Consider the following 24,829-nt stretch of genomic DNA (forward strand, 5'->3'; position numbering starts at 1 on the left):
CATGTTAGTAAATTAGTATACTTTTGTTCAGGTTTGTTCGCAATAAACCAATATTGTTCATAATCAAGTCAGTTTTTATTCTATTAAAGCTATTTAAAGATTAAATTACATTAATTTCATTTTTTGTTTAATTGTTAATAAATTGTGTTTGATGTGCTGATAGTACAAGACCCAGGAAGAAAAAAAGGCAGTGATCTCACCCCAATTTTTGATTACTTTAATGAAAACTAGGTATAATTACTAGTCAAAATTGATGAGTCTACCAAGTATAGGTAGAGGAAATAAAAAATGGCAGCTGTTTAAAAACTTTAAAAAAACATTAATTACATTAACATTAATTTTTCATTTGGAGCTCTGTATCTAAAAACTACCAACAACACTACAAAATCTATAAGAACATTATTATTTAAAGTAGAGTAAAATTGCTGAAGTATGAGCTTTAATAGAGCTATTTACATCATTGGATAGTTCTCAAGTTATAGCCTTTCAAAAAGCAGCATTTCATAAAAATGTACTGAAAGATTAGTAGTTAGTTAATTTATTTTGAGAAATCTATATCTCAGGAACTATGTGACGTGCAGATGTTTATTAACAATAAAATTAAAGCTAGTTTAATGTACTATAAAGTAGTTTATGACCTTTACCTTAGTGGAATTGTAGTTTTCATGATATTTACTAAAATAAATTGATTTATAGTTTTTCGGACAATAAGTTTGATTTATGAACTTTATTTCAAAAACCATTGGATGTACAAATGTCTGCCAGCACTCAAATCAAAACTAATTAAATTTACTAGAAAATAGTTAATAATTTTTATCTTTGTAGGAGTAGTAGTTTTTATATTTGAAAAAATTTACTCACAAAATGTTAATCTCTAGTTGTTTGTATAAAATGTTGGATTTTTGGAAAAATATATCTCTAGACCCATAAGAAGATATGTCTTCCAGCACTCAAAATAAAGGAAATTTAACTAACTATAAAATAGTTTATGACACTTATCTTTAATGGGGTAGTAGTTTTTATGATAGTCACTTATGAATATAAATTTGGCAAAAGAAAATTTGTCCAAACAATTATAAATCAATTCATGATTATGAGAGATAGTTGACCGTGGATGACGTACTAGGAGATGATTCTTTTTATTTTTCCGGCCACTTTGTAACATATTATTTCACTTCTTAAACTTTTTTTTACCTATTTGTCGTCCCCCTCTTATATATGTTTACTCTTTTTAATTGTTGTTAAATGCCCATGACACTTTGTCATCTTCTGGTACTTCGTCATCCTTGTACATACATATATTTTTAACATTTTCCAAAAACCATTTGTCGTCACCCTCTCAACGCTTTCTTCCTCTAAATATTTTCTACTTTTTATTTTTTACCCACTCGTAACGTTTCCTCTTAAAAACACTTAGTCATTGTTGTAACGTCTTTTTTAATTCGGAGTTTGGCTGTTATTGGCGCAGTATAGCACTTGACGTTTGGTTTCCAAGCTAATAGGTTTGTTTTATTCTCTTCTTTTTTTCCCCTATCTTTATTTTACCGTCCCTTCTTGTCTCAATTTTTATTACCCACGTTGTTAACCATATTTTATTATTGTTGTTTTCAAAACAACAATTTTTTTTTTCTTCTATTCATCTCTTTTGTTAAACTTTACTTATATTTTGCCTCTTTATCAATTATTATGGTTACATATTTTTATATTTTCTTTTTCTTTCCATATTTCTATTTTCAAATTTGCTTTATATAACTTCATTTTCATATTATTTCCTTAATTATGTAATTTTACCTATGTATTTATTTTATTTTCCACTTCTCTCATCACTTAATTTTATTAATTCCATTCTGTAAAATTATTCACTTTGTCATTCTGTTTATATTTTATTTTTTATTTTCTATACTTATTGGTTGCTATCTTGTTCTGTTCTTAGCCCTGATGAAGGCTAGAAACTCTAGCTGAAACGGTTCAATTAAATAAGCTACACCAACTTATTTGTGTTCCATTTTGACTGCACCCCTAACCATCATCTCCTAATAAATCAATTTATTTTAGCAAATTTCATGAAAACTACTACTTCTACAAAAATAAACTATTTTATAGCTCATTGAACTAGCTTTAATTTGAGTGCTAATAGACATATGTACGTTATATAGTTCCTGAGACATAGATTTCTCAAAATAAATTAACTAACTACTAATCTTTCAATACATTTTTAAGAAATGTTGTTTTTTAAAAAGCTATATCTCTAGAACTATATGACGTAAATAGCTCTATTAGAGCTCATACTTCAGCAAATTTACTCTACTTTAAATAATGTTCTTTTAGATTTTCTAGTGTTTGTTGGTAGTTTTTAGATACAGAGCTCCAAATGAAAAATTAAGGTTTTGAAACAGCTGCCATTTTTTATTCCCCCTACCTATACTTGGCAGACTCATCAATTTTGACTAGTAATTATACCTAGTTATCAAATTGTACCTAGTTAATTATTAGTTATTAACTAATCAAAAATTGGGATGAAACGACTGCCTTTTTTCTCCTCTTGGGCTCTTTTACTATGATATTCATTCTGTAATTTAGAATACTTCTTAATCTAGTATGACTAAAATCCTCAACGTACTGTTGAGTTTACTTTACGTAGTTTACTGTATGCACTGTAGAAATCCACTAACTTCCTCAAAATAGAATTTAATTAATATTATATTTTGACCTAACATTAACCTTGGTCATTTGACATGTTTTGTGATTAAGACCACACCTACACATTGTTCGATTTCCTTCAAATTTGGCTGTAATATTCCTTGTAATATGAAAAAAAAAAACTATGCTTGTATAAGTGATTTTTATTATTCTATCCCAATCTAAGATGGTTATTTTACTGACCTTGTTTCATCAAAAAGCCTATTTGTTATAATTGTACGTTCTAACGTGTTATTCGATTTTGACATAAATTTTTCTTGAAGGTATTTAAAACTGTAAGAATTTTATTGGAGCATGGTTGGTGAAAATAAAATATAACTAGAACTAATGTTTTTTTTTTTTTAATTTCTTTAGTAATACAGTAAACAATAGTTAGTTCAGTAGTTTCATTGTGCAAAAAAACATTTTAGATTAGTTTCATTTTAAAAAAAAAAAAAAAAAAAAAAAAAAAAACCTTGGTCTCTGTTATATGGTATATTAGGATAAAATATTGTAAGATATTTTAAGATAAAATATTTCTACTTATTTTCATCTCATTATTTTATCTTTCAGCAACACTTTGAAGCAGAAGAAGCCATGACGATGAATGTTGTTTCTGTAAAGATGATTGACGGTGAAGTAGTCGTTTATGTAAAGATGGCTAAACCATCCGGAGAGCAGGTTTCGCAGCTACTCTTTCAAAATGGCCTTGCAGTCCCCACAGGTATATATATATATATATATATATTTTCAGTTGTTGAAATTATCTTACATATTATAATAATGGCCCAGTCTCTGGTAGAGTATTATTTTTCTGTGTAATTTTTTTAAGTGATTTAAAAATTAGTTTTGAACATACATTTTTTTTTTATCAAGCCCTTATCTCACTAGAATGCACCTTACAAAGACAGTGAATAAACATTGTATGCATTTCATAACCCTTCTCATCCCATAGACTAGTCTATGTAAGTCGATCTTGACACACTTTTAATATAAAAAGTAGATCTTATATACTAAAAAGTAGGCCACCCCTGCTTTAAGGCGTAGTCAACAATCATACTGAATACTCCTCACTAACTAAATGCTAACTAACATAGGTGTGCTTTGTAGAAGCATTGCTTTTAGCTCCAACATTAATGCTTTTATTATTTTTCTTATTAAAAAATATAATTAATTTGTATTAGCATCCAGCTTCAAGTAACTAAGTATTACTTTTATTATCAGTAGGTAAGACTTGCACAACTCTGTCATCGGAAGATATCCTACCATCCACTGCTGTTCCTGCTCCCGTACACATACCTACAGAAGTACATCAACCTGTAGATCGAGTGCCAGGAAAAATCATAGAACCATTACCAGGTATTGCTAATTACTTAAATAATAGTTTCCTCGGCTCATTATAATATAAGAGATGTATTTATTTTAAAAAATATGCCATAATTAAAATTTTTACTGAAGTGAAATCTTTGTTAATAGAAATTTTATTTCATTTTCAGGGTTAAATAAGTACTTTTTTTTTTTAAGTTTAGCATTATCCTTAAGTATCAATACTTATTAAATTGACTGAAACTATTTTTATAAGATGGTCGGGAGAGGGATGGGAGTATGAATGACAAGATTTTGATTAATAACAGTTCTTTTTTTCAAAACGAATGAAATGTTATTCGAAACAAATAACAACTGTTATTATTATTTCATTCCCCACTAGTGTCGTAAGTCTGGTTTTTCATTGAAAGGGTTATACAAGTGAAGATAATGTTTTGTTTACTAACAACAACCTCCATTATGTTTTTTTTGTTTGTTTTTTTCGGGCAAGGCTCCTATTGGAGTCCTATACTGCCTAACCATGGTTGGGGGTCAAAGTTCTTCACTTTGTGGGACCGCCTGCCACTCAATGAAAAAAGTCAATGTCCCAGGCCGGATTCGAACTGGCACCGCCAATAGACATCAAATTGGTAAGACTGTGTCTTCACCACTGAGCTATGGGCCCCTCCATTATGTTACCTGTTTTGTTGCTTTTAGTTTATTTTTTTGTGAATTGTGAAAGTGGTAATCGTTGAACTGCTTGTCAACTATTTTTGTTTCATTTTTCGTATTATATTATAAAACTTAAGACTTCATGTCCTTTGTTAATAATGCCCAAGAACAGCACAAGCAGTAACATTTAGGACTATTTTACAAAAACAGATCATGATCTCTTTGTCTTGCAACTTCTGCTAACAATCTTTGTCCTATAAAACCACTACAATATATTATAAATAACAATTTTCTTATTTTAAGACTAATGAGAGATTGAGACCAGGGCTTCAAATCCTTGGGAAATAAAAAATAGTATGTGATAAGAAAGCTATGTTAATGTAAAATATGAAAAAATACAAATGTATGCATAAAGACAGGTGCAATACAATTTTTAAAAAATATGCATTGGAATGGTATATAGTGGAAATGTGATGGTTATTGTAAATGTGTATCAAATAAAGAAAGAGACAAAAATGGAATCATTTTCCGCTTTTATGTTTCTATTTTACTTTTTATTTGATGCTAACCATTAACACTTTTGACAACACATTATTTTTAAGCCGTGGTGGCTTGGGTGCACGTATGAAGATAAGGAATCGTCAATGGAGGTCCCTTTTCTAGCTTGCGCTCGAAGTGGTAGGAAGAGTTCTAGTACCTCCCTTTCACCTTGTGCTGTCCCGAACCATGGTTAGTACTGACCTAGCTTCCATCAACAATGGTCGTTTTTGGTCCTGCCACCTTAAAGAATTTTTACACTCCTTCATTTTTATTTTTTTTAAATTTTTAAGTATATAAATTTATTTACTTATGTATTTCTTTAATTGTACACATTTCCAATATAATTTTTTACATGTTCTAAAAGTTTTTTTTTAAATATTTTTTTGGATTATTTCAAATTCAAAATATGATTATATACAATAACTTTTTAGAGTCCTTATTCAGTAATCCAGTTTAAAAACCCACAAAACATATATCAGTTGATTATTGCATACCATAGATTCAGTGGCATAGGTGAGTCACAAGAATAGTCAGCATGGTTAAAAAACAGATAATTAAACTTGATTCAGCTAAATACTACATTTTATAATGCTTATTTAAATTAAAATAAAATAAAATATAGATCGTGCTTTTAAGTTGTTTTTGAGGGGAGCCCCCGCGGCCAAAGTGTTAATATTTACTTTTATATTATTTACTATTAAGTTTTTTATTTGTATAGGTTCTATATGTTTATGTATATTATTCATTCAAATTTCGTTATAACCAACTGCATTATATTGAGGTGTTTAATGATTTAATTATAAATTATATAATTCATAAATAAATAAAATATTAAAGGTGATAAGCCAAGGATTTTTTTTTTTTTTTAATTAAGATTGGTTTAGTTTAGGATATGAAATGTTTTTATCTATTTTGTTATATTACATTCTGTCATATTTTTAGACAATAATAATATGGATGATAGAGCTCATCCCCACACCATATTTACAAATATAGAAATTAAATTATGAATAAATGATAACAAACCAAGAAATGGAAAAAAGAGAAGGAAAACAGATCAATAATAATAAATAAATAAATATTGAAAAAAAAATTAAAGTGCAATTATATCTTAAACACAATCATTACTATTATATTCAGCCTAGGGAACTCCGAACCGAGCCCTTCCCCCTATTTGTGAAGGAAGGGCAGGACTCTGGAAGATTCCGGTGCTGCTTTCTCTATCTCGTTACTGGTATTAAAAGCCAGTGGAAGATAAGTTATGGCACTAGCCACAGATGCTCAGGACTTCACAATTTGGCCATTGCCAGAACTAAGAAATGTTTTTATCATGATTATACTAATGTAAGATATTTTCTGAAGTTATGTAATTGTTTGAAATCCCATTTGTCCTCCGGTTTCTCTAAATATCACATATTTCATTATTTAATTAAAAAATATCTTTTAAAAAGTCTCTCATTTAATCAATTGGAATGCTAGAATTATTTTTATTTTAAGAATAATGTTTCTTTTGTTTTTCAGACAAATGGATTGATCGCTTTGACCTTCTAGTTGGCCAAAAATTTTACTGTTCAATATTAGAAACAATTGAAGAAAACCTGTTTATTGTCTCAATTACGGAGGCTAAGGTTATCACACTTGCAGCAGCGTTGAGTGACCAACAACACATTCCACTTCTTCAGCCTGATACCAAGCTAATAATAGATGTCAAAGCAGTTCGAGAAGATAGGTATTACTTATATTTTTTTATTGTAATGCATTATAGTGTTTAGATTGTTAATGACAAAAATAGTGAATTAGGAGTTCTACAGCATTATACATCTTAAGATATTTTTCAACAAATAAAATAATTTTACATTAGGGAAATATTAAATAGTAGGAAATAAGAAAAATATTTTTAGGTAAAGAATTAATATGTAAAAAGAATTTGAAGTGGAATAATAAATATTGTAATTGAAATGATGATATTAAATCAGAATCAAATAAAAAGAAAATAGTATTGGAAGATAATTAGAGGAAGATGGTCCAAGTGATGGTCGAGAATGCTACAAAAAATAAAATAAAATTATTTATTAGTAATTGATGCTTAGCACCATTTCATAAAGACTAAATTAGAAGAAGATATGTACTTTTGTGAGTTATGATAAGACTGTAATATAAGAATATACATAGAAAGTTGTAAACAAAAAAATTTAACTAGCAAACCTATTTTCTATAAATTTAGGAAAAACTGAAGCAGACCTCCATTTAAGGTGAAAAATACATTGTTCCATTTTATTCGTGTTGATTATTACTTAGTGGATGTTAAAGTTATGACATACAAGATGGAAATTCTGATTAAAGTACAGAAAAGATGATGGGATAATACCCTGTATTTTATTCATTTGTCTCTGTAATACCAGAGAAAAATAAAGGATTTGAGAGAAAAGGACTGGTCAGAAGAATAAAAGTACCTGAAGAAGAAGGGGATGATGTAGTCGTAGTAGAAATAGCATGTGGAGGGCTGGAGTTCTGGTGACATTGAGAACAAGAACCATTTTTTGCTTTTGTTTCCATTTTATCCGGTTGTAAAATATGTTCTTAGCGTTTTTTTACTGGTGATTTCAATAACAACTTCATATTCTTGGAAACATTTTTAATTCCGTCCTCCAAAGAACTTCTCAGATTTTTGCGCAATGAAATCCTCTGCAGTCGTCGAGTGAATTAAAATGTTTCCTGTTAGGAGAGTTTTGAAGAGCCTGAAATAAGTGAAAATCTGTTGGGGCAAGGTCTAGTGAATAGGGTGGGTGGAGGATCACATCCCAGCCCAACTCCAATAATTTCTGCCGGGTCTGCTTTCCGTTAAGGCATCATCACCACACACATTGCAAATTTGTTAACCGTCTGTGTAGCAGATTTTCCTTTTCGGAAATAAAAATTCATTAAATGAATAAATAAATATTTTTTCTCTTCCATTTTGAGCAAGCAAAATTCCACTTAAGATAAGGAATCTCAGTTGAAACTGATGCATAAAAGCACCATAACTAATTATTTTTTAGAATATTTAAATATGATTGACCAAGTAAACATGATTTTATTAAACAGAGAGGATTAAATTGAAATATTGTAAAACGCTACAAACTAGTATTGTGTGAGGAGGTAATATAGTAATAATATGAAAACAATTTTTAGTTTGTCTTCTTGAAAATGGCCTAAGGGCCGAAACATTGCAAGTTTCTTAAAATAAAAACCGGATAAATAAAAAAGTTTGTGTTAATAACAAATAAATTATATTCATCTATAAAATGCATTATTATATTAATAAAAACGTTTATAGCCCTCTGTTTCAAAATAATTATTTAATATTTCTTAATTTATATTTATCAAATAAAATATGACTTTACTTACAAAATACGCACGATTTCCTATATTATTAATATAACAATGTTTCCATCAGTCTTTTTAATATTAAAAACATAATTGTTTTATTTACAATGTCTCTGTTCTGTTCATAATAACAATGAAAAATGTTTGATGTTATTTAATGATATATATAAATATTGCTACAATATATATGTTTTAGGCTTCCCCTCTCACTTATTTTTACCTTCCAGAGTTACTTTAGATTATTATCTATTTTGGAATAACTATTTACGTGTACAGTAAAAACAAACTACCAACCTGCACCCTGTTTGGCTAGCCTTTGACATATCTGATTTGTATTTTATAGGTTTTATTACAACTGTTTCCTCGATAAAAAACATAGTGTACTTGACTTATATATGTGGTTAGACTAGCAGAGAAAAGTGAAAGTAATAACATCATTAACTGTTTTGACATAAATTATTTATTTGGTTCAAAACCAGTAAATTATCGAGTTTGTATCAATCTGGGTAATAGTTAGTCCAATCCAAGTAAGTTTAGAAAAGGAGTAAATTACAAAAATGGTGAAATAATAAAGCTGTGTAAATTAACGTTTATCAGTTGTCAATATGTAATGGTTAATATTGAAAATTGTATTGGGCAAACCTTATTTCAGACTTCATTTTTCTGAAAAATTTTGAATTATAATTGTTATCTGTTATTGTAAATTCATTCTTAATTTTTTTTTTTTATTTTTGGTGATTTTTTTGTTCCAGGCTCAAAGTTGTTTTTTTTACCCTAAATGGAAGTTTGATGAGTCCTAAAGAAGGAACTAGTGGACGAAAATTGAGCCCTATTTGCCCGTTCCCTGTCATTCGAAGATCTGATCATGTCACAGTCACTTACTGTGAGGGTGCCATTGTCTACATACAAAGGCTCAGTGATTCCGACAGGCTAGCACAGCTACTGGATAATATGTACACCTTTTACGAGACAACCAAACCTGACTCTGAGGCCCGATGGAAGATTGGAGACATCTGTGCTGCTCAGTCTAATCTAGACTCCAATTGGTACAGGGCCAAAGTCATCAACGATGCCGAGATGTTTAATTTAAGGTTCTTGGATTATGGCAGTACTGAGGAGCTACCTTACGAGAATCTGAGGAAGTTAGACGACAAGTTTATATTTTCTGAAATGTGTTTAAGTGTTACACTGTCAGTTTACTGGAGGAACCCTAATCCACCTCTGTTAGAAATTGTCGAGGGTGAAGAACTGTTTGCCAAGTTCACGAGAGACATGAATGGGCAATGGATAGTAGATCTAACATTCGCTAATGGAGATAAAGTCATTCAGGAGTTATTGAAAAGAAACATTGCTACTGAGAAAAGTGAGTCTCCGTTCGACGATCATAACATAATTATAGGATCTGATCTCACTACTGGGGATTCGGTCCCGATTGTGGTCTCTCATGATGATTCCATCACCATGTTCTGGGCGCAGGTAATGAAGCACATCAACAATATTGACGAACTGCAAGACAAGCTTCAAAATATAATTCCGAACTTGAACGAAGGTAATCCAGACGAGCTTAAAGTATTCACTGCACAGTATTCAGAAGACAGTGTTTGGTACAGGGCCACCAAGGTAGGAGACAATACTTTGAGATTTATCGACTACGGTAATACTGATCAAATTGGCGAACATATAAAGGAACTGCCTTCAGAAATGATGAAACCCTTGTCTGGATATGCTGTTCCAATGTATTTGTGTGTTAAACCAGCTTCCGGAGAGTGGTCAGAAGAAGCTATAGAAATTCATCAAGCATTTATTGAAAAACCATGTATTGTTGCCAAAATCATTAATGTTGATTATAAAATAGTTGTCGATATTGAAGCTGACGGCAAACTTCTTTCAGAAGCTCTGATTGAGGCAGGGTTTGCCGAATACAATGACTATATCCCTGAGAACATACGTAAATATCTCAATAGCAATTCCACCCAATCTAATGCAGCTGTAGTTTCACTTGACACTAAGGATAGAGTTGAAAAGATCGTTGACGTTGAAAATCATATCATTAATGAGAAGGAGCAAGTATTTGTAGTATTACCAAATTCTCCAAATGATTTTTATATCCAGGAAGAATCGAGAACGGACATTGTTGATGAGATCCAAAATAGGCTTCTTACTGTTGAGCTGGTGGAATATAAAGGTTCTGTTGAAATAGGTCAACAGTTTGCGGTCCAGTCTAAAGATGACGGTCTCATGTATAGAGCAAAAGTTATATCACTGGAATCAGGTGTGCAAGTATATTTTATTGACTACGGAAATATTGTAACTGTTGAAGCTAAAGACCTATACATTCTTCCTGAAGACGTAGCGTCTATACCACCAATCGGTATCCACTGCAGCCTTAACATCGAAGAAACACCAGAGCACCTTTCTGCATTTCTAAAAATGACTAATTATGCACAAACTCCATTTAAAATTAAAATGAAATCTTGTGGTTCACCAAATAATGTTTCTTTATTGACTACGGATGGTGAGAATGTTTTAGACTTTCTTTTATCTCATAAGAAAACAGATCCACTGAGTTCGATAAAATCTCTTAAATCAAAAGATATAGAAGAATTACACTTGTTAGAAGAAGAATCTTCAGATGCTTTGTTACAAGATGAGATGAAAGAAAGTTTAAGGATTACAATGGAACTTTTAGAACCGGAATTAAATGTTGTAAAGCAAGGTTATATTTCACATATCAACTCTATTAATGACTTCTACATTCAAGAAATAAGTATTATGACAGTTTTGGATCATATAACTGCTATATTTTCAGTTTATGATGGACAAATAAGGATTAAAGAAAACTTTAAAGTTGGCGAATTAGTTTCAGCTAAATATAACGTAGATGACAGTTGGTGCAGGGGTATAGTTACACAACGCGAGCCCGCTGTGACAGTCCAATTCATAGATTATGGTAATGAGTGTGAAGTAAGCGAAGTCTATGAACTTCCAGATATCTTGAATCTTGAAAAGCTTGCTCCAGTGGCTATTAAATGTTGTTTATCAGTCGATGACGTCGTTCTTCATCCGAAGGTGGAAGAGATGTTTTTAGATGTTAGCGGAGGTGGTTCGACTTTATTCGATTTTCAAATTTTGTCCAAGAATGGTAATTTAAAAATTGTCGAGCTTATGGTCGAAGATAGAAATATCCTGTTAGATTTGACAGAAGACAATTCTAATTCTGAAGGCAGAGTAGAGAATTCTAAACATATTGAAAAGTCAGAAGAAACAACTCTTAGCGAAGAAGTAGTTGCTCAAAGTGAGAGTAATGATAATGTAGTGCAGGTAATTTCAGATACTGTGATGAAATCTGATAATGCAACAGAATCTGCCACCTCACCTGCTGAGATTGTGACCGAATCTGCCACCTCATCTGCTCAACCTATGTTAGAGACTGCGGTAGAATCTGCTACTTCAACTGCTGAATATATTTTAGATGCTGTGGTAGAATCAGTCACCTCACCTGCTGAACCTATATTAGATTCTGCTAGTTCTGCCGCTGAATATATTTTAGAGACTGTGGTAGAATCCGCTACTTTGCCTGCCGAGGCTGTGGAAGAATCTGCTACCTCACCTGATAATTCCTCAGAAAGTATAGAAGAACCTGCTTTACCAGCTGAACCTATTGTAGAGACCATGGAAGAATCTGCTACCTTACCTATCGATAGTACTTCAGAAATAGCGACAGAATCTGTTATCTCCCCTGTCGAGACTGTGGAAGAATCTGCCAAACCTACTTTAGAAATCATGACAGAAGATGAAAATTCAGCCGTTTTGGAAGAATCCAATATAAATTCTGAAGTGTCTTCAGGAGTCGATGATGCTAGCAATATGGTTCCTAAATATATGCCAAATCCCTCTGACACCGATGGTGCGACAGAGCCACCAGTTAATAATGAATCAGATATCTCAATCAAATTAGAGAAAGAACCTGAGCTAAGTGTTAACCAGAAAAGTGCGACAAAAGAGGCTTCCATCATAACTAATGGAAGCCCAGCCAAAAAAGTTCCTGGAAATAAACCAGTTAAAACCGTTGCAGAAATCAAAGCCTCAGCCAAATCAAGAATCGCAACTGGATTGTCAAAAACTCCAGAAAAACTGTCTACTGCCAAACAGTCTACTCCAGTAACCAAAGTAAAATCAGAATCTCAACTTGATGCAGTTTCACCTGTAAACGATTCAAAGGTCAGGAAATCATCTTTACCTAAGGCCCAAATCTGCGACGATAGGCCAGTCCCTGGCAATGTATCATCTCCTAAACCTCGCCAGTCTAAAGCCGATAAAATAGTACCGGGTGCCATATTGGGCCATACCATGCCCGATCCAGATGAAGTCTAAGGTTACAGGTGCAGCAGTAGTTTAGAAAGTGTTGCAAAAGGTGATATTGTTTTTTTTCCCTTTTATATTTATATATAAGAATTATTTTCTAATTATTGTGTACATAGATATATTATTTTTATACCAATATTGTTAGAGAAGTACAAACTTTGTTTTAAAAAGTTTATATAAATGTTTTTCCTAATTGTTTTCTTCCTTTTAAAAAAGGGAGTGTGCTGTTGAATTTAATTTAGATACAAAACTTCTTTATTTAAGAAGTTGCTATCTTTATTATTTGTTTTTATCTTATATGATATCCAATGTCATGTTTATTTACTTTTTTTTTCTTAAATAGTTGCCTTGTCATTAATATTAATTTTATTGTTCCTAAAATTTCTTTTTTCATAGTATCCTATTTGGAATGCTTTTTATATAAGTAACCTTTATAAACGTGTAAATACACTGTGAGTATGTGTACATAAACATACACACACATATATTTATAAATATTCGTGATTTGTAAATAAAAATAAATGATAAAACCAATACTTTGATTGAGTAATTTTATTTACAAGATAAAATCATTCTTCAGAGATTTGTTTACTGTCCTTCCCCTTTCCACAATGCGGATCCCATGGCCTCGCTACTAGGCAATCCCTCTCTCTTGCTGGAAAGTATGCATAGAAGGTATTCTTAAAACGTTTATTGAGGGGAGTATCATAGTATTCACAGAACATCGTTGGAAACAGGTCTCGTGCGTTGTCAATCAATATGTGCTTTATAGCTCTGTGGTGGTTGTATACTCTTGTGTTTATCTATTCGACAAAAACATAAAGGTGAAATTGTAATCTACCTTTTATTTAACACTCCATCAAGTTATAAATGAAAATTCACAAGATTGAGCGCAATGAACCTACTTTCTTCTTAACTGATTTAGATAATGAAAAAATTATTGATTAGTAAAACAACTTAATGAAATAAAAGTATTTACACTCATTTTATTTACATTTTCCCTAACGTGTTATCAACTTTCCAATACCAGAACGGGAAATTCAGGATTTTGAGAAGAAATAAAGTCAGAAAATGTATTTTGACCTTCCAATTTTTTTCAAAAATTTTACCTTTAAGGAAGATGCAAATTTATTAGAGATAAGTCTGGCGAATAAGGTGGTTGTGGAAGAACTTGGTAACACAGCTCGTTCAGTTTCTTCACTGTCTGTGATGAAACATGAGGTGTGGTGTTGTGTAAGAGGTCCCTCCCCATGCAGGTTGTTTTTTATTAATCATGTCAGTATGATGATGATGATGATGAAGAATGATGTGGATGTGATGGTATTGCCTCTGGGTTAAAAGGAGAAATGAATTATGACCACCACACAGAAACCAATAAATGTTTTGTGTGGAAATTTGGTTTTGGCATCTGTACCGGCCTTTTGTCAATATTTAATGACTGACCTGTTGTCATATACAATCCAGTTTTCATCATACAGTATTATCCTTTCGAAAAATGGCTCGTTTTGTTGCCTCGTAAGGAGTGAAATGCCTCAGCTGCTCCTGCTCATTAAGCTCTAGATCTATCTTTTTCACTTTAGCAATGTCCTTTAAGTGTTGAAACACTGTCGCTACAGTTGTGCTGCAAGTCCTTCAACTGTTTGGTAAGGGTTTTCTTCCACAGTAAGCCTGAGTTCATTGCCATCAATTGCTGGTGGAGGTCCTCTAGGTTCATGATCCAATCTGTGTCACGAATGGTCCGTATACCCTTCCCCCAAACATTGTGGTAATGTTTCTTGGAGCTTAGGCTGCTAAACGTTCAAGTTTAAACCCATAAAAAAAAATTACTTGAAAATTGTGCGTTTCCATGGTCATATCTGATTGTATACTGAACAATGTGCAATCAATTGGAATGATAGTAAACATTATCGATAAAGGGAGAGGATTAATAAAATGGCTCATTATAATTTGTTAACATAAATGTAGTTAACAACCAAAGTCCACTTAATTCACTTCGAATTTCTGACATAATAAAAACAATACCTAATAGAAGTTAAGAAGAAGAAAAAAAAATGTAAATAAATGGATTATAAATTTTATGTGGTAACGAAAATATTCTGAATATATTTGAAAGATATTATTGGAGCTGTGGTCAAGTGGAAAAAAAAAAAATTTCAACTATTTATTTAGGGCCGCACCGTAGCTCGGGGGTTAGGCACAAGTCTATCGATCTGAGGTCTGTGGCCGGTGCCGGTTCAAATCCGGCCTTAGGGCATTGACTTTTTCATTCAGTGGCAGTACCACAAAATGAAAAACTTTTGACCATGGTTAGAATAGGTTGGTCACCTATAGATGACCAGGCGAACATCACCTTTGACGTGGATTTCCTTAAATAAAAAATTTATTTAGTGCTGACTTTTCGACCAACAATGTAGATCATCAGAGCTGTTTTGATGGGTGGGTATGAAAACAAAGAAAAATGACTGACAGTTGCGAAATATTTTTAAGAGTCTGTCCTGTGATAACGTCAGCAATAAATAAATAGTTTAAAACAATTTTTTTCTTCTTTGATCGCAGACCATCCCTGATCATCTTCAAATTCACATATGGTCAATCATCTTTACATATAATTGAAGTGAAATGAAATGAGAAATAGTTTATTATTCTGGGACTAGGTCCCTCTGGAACAATTATAAGGTCACTTTAATTTTACAACATATATTAGCCAAAAACAGTGTGGCCACATTTAACTATAACTTTTATTAAAATTTTGTATAAATAATTTTAGATACTGAGAAAAAGAAATTAAAAACTCACTGACTAGATACATAAAAACAAAACAAAAAGGTAGATACAAAATATCTGTACTATTATAATATGGGATTAGATTGGTGAAGTAAAAGGTAGTTAAATAGAAGGGTTGGTACATAATGTATGTTAGAGGGAATGGAGTTCCGGTGAAATGCACTTCGGCGAGGTGAAGGATAGATGTGAGTTAAATGGGACCTGGTAGTACGGGATTGGATTGAGAATATGAATTGCAGGTTTTCTAGGGTATAGGAGGGGTGTTTAGTAATAATTACTTGGAATAGAAAGGAAGCTAGGAAATACTGGCAATAAATGTACTACAGTAGCAATAACTGACAATAGTAGTTACTAGATTGACAGTCATCAAAAGCATTAGGGTTCTGTGAGAGTAGAATAGTGTTAACCAACCCATAGAACTCAGCTATGGGCTTAGATCACTAAGGTGGAAATTAAAATGTGTATGGCCTCACTCCTGACTTCTTGGAGTAATAGTGGCCCCCCATCGTAAAATATTTCAAAATTAGGGAGCTTCAAAGGGGATTTTGAATAACTGTTGTTGTGCATTTAACTCTTAAAACCTTTCAGCTGACATACAAACATATACAATTAATGATATAAATTAATTGTAATTAAAAATAATATTTTTAATAAATTAATTATAATTAAAAATAAAGACAATTAATTAGGCGCTCAACCTTTCAGCGAACAGCCCTGAAGAAGGCTAGAAACTCTAGCCGAAACGTTGGCACATTAAAATAAGTTAATCATACTTATTTGTGTTTCATTGACCGCACCCCCAACCATCTTCTCCTCATTTATCATCCACGGTCAACTATCTCTCATAATTAATTAATAAAATAGTTTGTTGTGGATCACAAAATTTATGACAGTTTAAGTGAGAGTGGGGAGACAACAAAGGTGCAAAAAATTACTTTTTTCATAATATAGGGCCGTTAAGGATTCCATGTTTCAATCAATGCAGTAACTATACTCTTAACTTCGAAATGTAAGAATTACAATTTTATCATAATCATTGTCTACTGTATTGTCTTTGAGTTAAAATGGAATAGTAATTGAAAATACTCTGGTAACATTCTTGTAAAATTTTAAAATTTATCTCTTGTGCAATTATTTTTAACAGCAAATCATTTCTCTCTTTGTTTACTGTTGTCTTGTTCTTTTTTCAAAGAGTGCTGTAAATGTATATTAGGGGTATTCATGATGTGTTAAATGTATAAAGTTTTAATATGCTAAAGTTTAAAAATATAGGATTGTGAGCAGTCTTATTTAAAGTCCATTTTAAATGCAAAGGAGCTCCTAGAGGATTTTATGTGCAACATGTTATGTAATCTTATTTCCTTTCCTATTTTTTTCCATTACTTTATTATAGTTTAAAAACAACACGAACTACGAGTAATTAACTTGTCAAAACCCACATAATGGTGTGGAGCTTAGCTGGTCTGTTGTGTGCTATCATTCTCCATTTAACAGACTCAACAATTGCGGTATTCATGATCTTAAGTTTAACATGTTAAATAGAGAAATATTTCCTCATTTTACCATGTTAAAACAATTTAACATGAAGGGTATTCATGATGTGTTAAATGTAAAATGTTTTACCATGTTAAGTGTTATAAGCATAGAATTGTGAGCAGCCCTATTTAAACTCATGTTAAATGCATAAGAGCTCCTAGTGAATTTTCTGAGTGACCTTTCCTTCCAAAACTTCATGTTATGGTTTACTTCCATGTTTTGATTAAAATAATTTATTACAACATGCTTAAATTGAAGGAAAAATGGAAGTTGTGAAAGTTTGGCCACTGAGTGTCTTGTTGATATTATTGTCATACATTGCTTTATTAGTTTTAAAAATATCCAAAACAATACTACCACAAACTACGAGCAAGTAATATGTATAAAGGGGCCTCTACATGTTGGCCGAGCCATGGCGAACTCTGACATACGCGAGCATGTGGATGGGTGGCTCGTTCAGATGCTCGGCAAACAAAGAGCGGACCATCCACATGTCAGTGTTATTCAGAGAGGCAAACATGGCGGACGTAATAGTGGTTTCAGCCTTTGCACTTGGATTGTATTATTTTTATTACAAAAAAAGAAAATGAAAAGAAATTAAATATAAATAAATAAGATTAAATATAAAACTTATTATAAAAAGTACCAACAAACACCTTTAACCTCCTAACAGCTCAAAGTTGAAACTAGACAAAGAACAATGGTGGAGATGCTACACGAGCGCTCTCACGAACCCCTTTGATCTGTGTCCAAAAACCGACTCTCGATGGCTCGGCAACGAGCCTAGGCCAACCAAGCCAAGCCACCCATCCACATGCTCGCGTATGTCTGAGTTCGCCATGGCTCGGTCAACATGTAGAGGCCCCTTAACCTTTCATATTATTTCTACTTTTCACTCAATTTAATTCTGTTGTAATAAATTACTTTAATCGAAACTTAAAAGTAAACAATAACGTGAAGTTTTGGAAGGAAACATTATTCAGAAAATCCGCTAGGAGCTCTTATACATTTAACATGACTAAATAGGGCTGCTACTTTTAATTAACATATATACAAACATTTAACATGGTAAAATATTTTACATTTAACATCTCATGAATACCCCTAATAAAGAATCTTTCGGCTATTTTTTTTCGATTCACATTGCTGCATTAATCTTTCCTATCTGGCATGATACCCAGAGAATCTGATTTAGGGGACCCCACCTACCTTTTGTTACCTACGAAAAAGAAGGGTACAATTACAAGGAACACTGACCTGTTAGCAATGTACCAAATGCATTAATCAATTAATATCATATAAATCAAATGGTTATCATTGATTGAAATAATAATAATTTGATAATTACCAAATTGATGAGCCATCTCTTTTGGTTCCATCTGTACACTTTGTCCGGAATATCCACCATCGGAGCTGCTGTAGGGAACGTGTATGGTGCCGACCAGAGGTTATGGCTTTTCTTTATTAGTTCGTCTGTAAAATTTAATTTATTAACAACTAGTAGATCCGACAATGCTACGCTATTGCTGTATTTGAGGATGTACACAAATTAATTCAACTATTAAAATTTTGATATCAATTAATTTATAGATGAAGTGATAAGACGGTAACTATAGTAACATAAATGGTAACAGTTAACTTCGCTGTATAATCCTTAATGCTTGTCATCTTTTTAAAGCTAGCCATCCCTACGTTTTGCCCGAAGCCACCTCACCTACAGAAGCCTCCACCCCACATCATGGCCCTTATAGAGAGTAGGCGGACACTAAAAAATCGCTATTACCGTTCCAAAAACCCGAACATCAAGGTCACCACTCAAATAAGAAACCTAATGTGTCAATGGAAAACGGCAAATTGGCATGATCGCTTAAGAGCCACGCACGGCGACTATCGCAAGTTCTGGAAGCTAACTAAAGCGGCCACGAAAAAGTCACCAGCGGTCCGCCTACACGATCGAGATCGCCTTCTCACTCATGCCGAACAAGCTATGGTACTGGCAGAACACTATCAGCATGATATAGAACAACGAACGGGAGATCCGATGTCAGTACTAACCATACCTAAAGAAGACAATTTCATGTTTCTCTCTCCTAAAACATTGAAGGCAATACTTCGACGAATGCAGGGCAATAGGGCCCCAGGCCATGATGGGGTGCAGACCGTCTTACTCAACCAACTGCCAAGGAAGGGGATCGCTCATCTCACGAACCTGTACGGTTAAGGTTGAGATACTTCCCCGATAAATGGAAACATGCCATCTTGTTTCCACTCCTCAAGCCGAATAAGTTTGGAACGGAGGCCCTCATCTCGGCAAGGTTTACGAAAAGATCATTCTTAATTACCTTCGGGAATTCTGCGATGAACACTCCGTAATTCCTTTTGAACAGACCGGCTTCCAACCTCGCCTCAGCACAAAGCATCACCTAATGAAACTCCAGACTGAGGTAAATACCACCTTCAACCGAAATGAGGCAACTGCCATGATATCCATCGACTGCACAAAGGCATTCAACTCCGTGTCTCACGGCATTCTATATCGTAATCTCGTGGACCTGTGCCCGGAACAGCTCTACAGTGTGATCGGCTCATTTCTAAACAGCAGGACCGTCGCTGTACGGGTTCGTGAAGAATACTCAACATCTATACCACTGACTTGCGGAGTGCCTCAAGGAGCAGCCCTCTCGCCAGTCTTGTTTTCTATTTATACTGCTGATGTGGTTGGCAAGAACTACAAGAAGGCAACGGTCGCTGCTTACGCTGATGACATTGCCATCTACAGCAGCAGTATGAACGCCGAGACAGCTCTACATCAGGCTGAAGCAGTATGCTCTGAGATTGTTCAAAAGCTGGGCTACTTGAGCATCTCAGTCAATGCAGCCAAAACGGACTGTGTTGTGTTCGCGCACAAGAGTTCAAGACTGCCGAAGACTCTCCATGTGAATAATACGGTGAGCTCACCTTCCAACTCTATTGTATATTTGGGCGTAAAGGTAGACCGCCATCTTAAGCTTTCTGCCCATTTATATCAGAAGGCGAGAACAGTAAGACAGAAGTCATATCGTCTCAACCACCTCCTCACTTCTCCGGCTCTCTCATTGAGATTGAGACTGCAGATATACAAAAGTATTCTGAGGCCAGCACTACTATATGGGGCACCATTGTTTACCCACATATCAGATGGAACCCAGCGCCTTCTTCAAACTTTTCAGAATTCGATGTTGAGGAAAATCGTACGCACAACATCGTGGAGGAGGAAGAGGCCACCGAACCTGCATCAATTGTTCGAGTTGCCAACTGTACCGGAGTTTATCAAGCGACGACACACCAAATTTTTCGATTCACTTCAGTACTGTAGGAATCCGTTATTCAACACGTTAACACCTGCCTCCCCCCCCCCCGGTGCGTTGGCAACACACTACGTAAGGTCACGTAGTATTAGGATTAAGTTTTTATTATATTTAAGTTTGTTAAAATCAGAAATAATGTGTGCCCCAACACATCTATGAATACTGGCAGCAAAAATAATATACTCCAAAAGACTCCTTAGAATGTAGATGTTCTACAGTAAAAGGAGAAAGTACATTGTTTATAAACACGCCATTAAAATTTTGTAGGGGTTTTGAAAAAAAAAATTCCAGATCACAGATCCACAATCTTTCCGTGAGATAGTTTCGGTTTATTGCCGATCCTGATTTCTAAAGAATTGTTATTTTTGTGTTGACCCTTGACATGATCTCTCTCTTTCAATTCTCTTTACATTTTCTCTTGTCGTTGGATCTGGCGGTTAGTTTCTCTCCGGGTCTACATACTTTCCTCGGACCTACAGAAATAGTACCCGGTAAGACTAATGCACCTAACTGCAGAACCTGATGGCTATCTATCCTCCAGTCTTGCATACCTTCCTCGGACCTACAGGAATAGTACCTGCTAAGGACGAGGTTACCATCCTTTGAGATATAGCGGGTGTGACCCGTTAGTCTCATCCTATCAAATCATCTTTCTTGTCAACCACCTTATCTTTTTAAACTGAACACGCACTGTCGAGGCCTTCTGGACAGCAGACTTAGAAAGAAACGAATCCACCTCTACAAAGAGTTAATTATTGAATCAACATCCAGGTCAACTTCAAATAACCTACCTACACTCTTGCATATGCACGACTTTGCCATTGTTTGGCAAATGTGTAGCACCTTATGACCCAGATGCAACGCACCCAAGAGGTAGGGATGGAATATCGATATTATATCAGAACTAAAATATTGATATTTAAAATTCAACTAATTTAAAGAAATTGTAAGTTGATTATATTATAAATAGGAAAGTTTTGAAATTAGATATTTAAAATTAATATTGTTATCGAAAATGAATACAGGAATTGCTGAAAATATTTCATATTTTTTATTATTATCTGCTATATCGATATTTTAATTCCATACTATTGACTCAATATTTCTCGATGTTGTTGGTATTTATTGCATTTTATTATGCAGTCCAAAATAATATTTTTGAATTTCTAGGGTGTGTGTATTTTTAGAGAGCAAATAACATGATTTTTTTTTTTTTTGACTCATCTATCTTATACATATATGTGGTTGTTTTATATACATTTTTTTTTTTGAAAAGCCGATATATCAAAGTAAAATATCGATACTCCGATACAATCGGTAACAAAATATCGAAATCCTATCCCTACCAAGAGGTAGATCCAAAGCAAGATGGTGTAAGGTATGTAACAATGAATGTAAAGGTGCTTCTGACAATGACAAATGTGCGCATGCGCAAGCGTGTTGATAGGTTATTTGGAATGGTTGGTATATTGCATCTAAGATAAGTTTGTCAGTAGGGAAGGGAATTCGCGCATCCCACCCCCCTTGCACCTTCTCCCCTCGACACCAACAAAAACCAAGAGGCAATCTGGAGCTTGGTAAAACAGTTAGGGATTGAATAGACACTTGGAACGCTTCTCTCACTATTCTCGGACGCTTAAGTTACAAGTACGGGAGATTACTCGTTACCTTAGGTTATCTTTTATCTTTGACTAGGTCTGTTTCTTATTGATTCTTGTTTTACTTTTTAGGCAAATATATTGACAGCTCTGTTCTGACTTGCTATTTAAGAACGCAGTATCTTCCAAAAAATATTGTGGATTTGAGAGTGTTACGAAATTTTTTATTCCCACTAACTATACTTAGCAGTCATAAATTTTTACTAGTAATTATACATTGTTTTCATTAAAGTAATCAAAAATAGGGGTAAAACACCTGACTTTTTTCTCCTCTTGGGCTCTTGTACTATTAAGTTCGACTTTATATTCAATAATTAATTTGAGATATTAATTGATTTTGTTTAATGTTTTTTAAAAAATCTGTAAATGGGTGATTTGATAAATAATATATAATTACCACTATATTACAAAATCATTACCATACCTTTATCCGCTTTGGTGAGGTTCCTCTTGATCCCACGCCGCTTGTCGTGCCAACGCGTTAGCCAAGGTACCAGTTCCATTTCAGGAAGTATAGCCAGAGGATCTCCTTTGTCGCACAAGAACCTGATGGCAGCCTGTCGACATATCCTCGAATGATTTGTGGATCAATTTAAGAATGTACTTGTGCAATTTGAAAAATCTGGTAAAAAATCCCAACTTTCGTTTACCTCTCCCCCCCCCCCATTTACGTACTCAAATTATGTGCAGATTGGTGTGCTCGTGTTTAAATTACCACTATTTTTGTGATTTAAAAAAAAAATCTAACACAGGGAATATGAGAATTATGAACAAACAAATTTTATTGGAGAAAGATAGTTGACCGTATGAAGTAGATTGTAGAAAGATAATCCGGGTGGCGATCAATAACGGTATCAAAATAGTAAAAGAAAACTGTATATTGTAAACCAACGTTAGGAAGAATCCGGGGTTTGGGATGAAGTAAATTTTACACCTGAGAAGGAATACCCGACTTGGCTGTCGACATCGCTGTTCAGTCTGACAGGTTCTTCAGTCCAGATCTAGAGAGAAGTCGAATAGAGTTGTAGGAAGACATTCTATGAGACCTATTGTAAATACTACTGTCTTAGCTGTTGTTTTTCTTTTCCAATATTTACATCTCTAATCTCAACACAGTTGGAGTCAGTAGGTTGAAATCTTTTTTTTTTTTCCGTATAGGATTGCCAAGAGTTATCTCCAGGAACATCTTCAGCCTCTACCACGAGCAGATCACTGAACCATTATCAGGACTGGTTTTACTATGGATAAAACGTATTGCGCATGGTTTACGATAGTCATAAGTTTCCTTTAAAAAAGCCTACTGGATTGACGCCATATAACTTTCTTATCCTGGATCTTATAACTTACAACTTACGCTTAATTGCTTTTTCCCCACTAATGTACTTATTCTCTTCTTTGCGAGTTCATACTCAGACATGGGTATATCTGTGTCTTGGACCAATGCACACGTTGAATCAGTACACTCTACCACGTACTAAAACAAACAGAGGGAAAAAGGATAATCATAATGTATTATAAGAAATAAACAAAATAACATGCTTTAATTAAAATAATATGTAGTAGGTTGGTTCCAACTCAAATAGAAACTATCATCGCATTCGCAGTATGGTTTTTCCATTCCTAATCCTATACCGCGCATGTGCTTGCCAGTTTTGACTTGTTGGAACAAACCTAAAATAAATATCAATTTTCAATTCTAATCTAAACAATTTGAAAATATAGGTTTCTGCATGGAACTAACTCTCATACGGATGATTTTTTAAGTAATACTTGGTGTAGATTGATTTCGTGACGCGAGACGAAATGAAAGTGATATTTCATATTGTAATAGGAGAGTTGGAGCTTAACAATCCCAGCAGTCCTGGTCCGATTGAGTGACTTCTGTAATCTCATATTATAATAAAAAAATCCTAATAGAATTGATTTAAGAAATGGCTGTTCTATTGTAATTATTATTATTCTCGAACTAATATTTTCTGCCTTAAGCTATAAGAGAAAAGGCATTATCATTATTAATACATTATTTCATATCCAGTGGTTTCACTTTCTGTTTTACAAGAGTTTAAACAGGTATTTTTTGTAACTTCTGAAACAGGCGCTATTTTCTCTTATAATCGTTGGCAGACATCAATTTTCATTGAAATAATATAAACTTGGTGTGAAATAATTAATTTTATTATCCTCTTGGGGTCTTGAATTAAATTAATCACAGCGGTGATATGTTTTAAGAAACCCAGCCCAGAATTAATCAGACTTAAAAAAAAAATGTTTCTTAAATAATTGCTGTTACTGGAATTATTAAAATTAATAAGTGTAATTTTTATCCTTACATATCTAATATATATAATTTTAAATTTAGTTATTGATACTTAAAACTGTATTAAAATATATACAACAAGTAAATTTGATGTTAGTTATAAAATTATATGATACAGACATGTGAAGAAATTGCCTATTGATAGTAGAACTCCTATAAAATTTCTACAGAAGATCTCGAGACCATCTTATTTTCAGACGTCTGGAAGGATTATCAGGTAATGAAGGAGAAACTAGAAATAAGTGGGTTTTAGTTGTTAA

At 33.4% G+C, this 24,829-nt stretch overlaps 2 protein-coding genes and 1 long non-coding RNA gene across 12 annotated transcripts in view; 2 read left to right on the top strand and 1 right to left on the bottom strand.

The window, feature by feature from the left end:
• The window catches only part of LOC106692080 (maternal protein tudor), a 74,903-nt gene extending 61,442 nt beyond the window's left edge, over positions 1-13,461 (top strand). For 8 of the 9 annotated variants that reach the window (XM_014438027.2, XM_014438013.3, XM_014438005.2 and 5 more), the window contains 4 exons: positions 3,253-3,403; positions 3,904-4,038; positions 6,718-6,925; positions 9,315-13,461. In XM_014438027.2, the coding sequence (XP_014293513.1) occupies positions 3,253-3,403; positions 3,904-4,038; positions 6,718-6,925; positions 9,315-12,936 (4,116 nt within the window). In that variant the 3' untranslated portion in view covers positions 12,937-13,461. The remainder of the gene's footprint in view (positions 1-3,252; positions 3,404-3,903; positions 4,039-6,717; positions 6,926-9,314) is intronic. The other variant, XM_067047458.1, reaches the window with a different exon arrangement.
• Positions 1-24,829, top strand: part of LOC136795773 (uncharacterized) — a 305,717-nt gene that overhangs the window by 143,030 nt on the left and 137,858 nt on the right. The gene's annotated exons all lie outside the window — the stretch shown is intronic.
• LOC106692134 (uncharacterized) overlaps positions 13,474-24,829 on the bottom strand; it is a 58,564-nt gene continuing 47,208 nt past the window's right edge. For both annotated transcript variants that reach the window (XM_014438043.3, XM_067047459.1), the window contains 4 exons: positions 23,607-23,726; positions 22,677-22,809; positions 18,596-18,720; positions 13,474-13,730 (listed from right to left, as the gene is read on the bottom strand). In XM_014438043.3, the coding sequence (XP_014293529.1) occupies positions 13,497-13,730; positions 18,596-18,720; positions 22,677-22,809; positions 23,607-23,726 (612 nt within the window). In that variant the 3' untranslated portion in view covers positions 13,474-13,496. The remainder of the gene's footprint in view (positions 13,731-18,595; positions 18,721-22,676; positions 22,810-23,606; positions 23,727-24,829) is intronic.

The sequence above is a fragment of the Halyomorpha halys genome, unplaced genomic scaffold, assembly GCF_000696795.3.
Source record: "Halyomorpha halys isolate HHAL.00 unplaced genomic scaffold, Hhal_1.1 Scaffold53.1, whole genome shotgun sequence".
Taxonomy (NCBI): domain Eukaryota; kingdom Metazoa; phylum Arthropoda; class Insecta; order Hemiptera; family Pentatomidae; genus Halyomorpha; species Halyomorpha halys.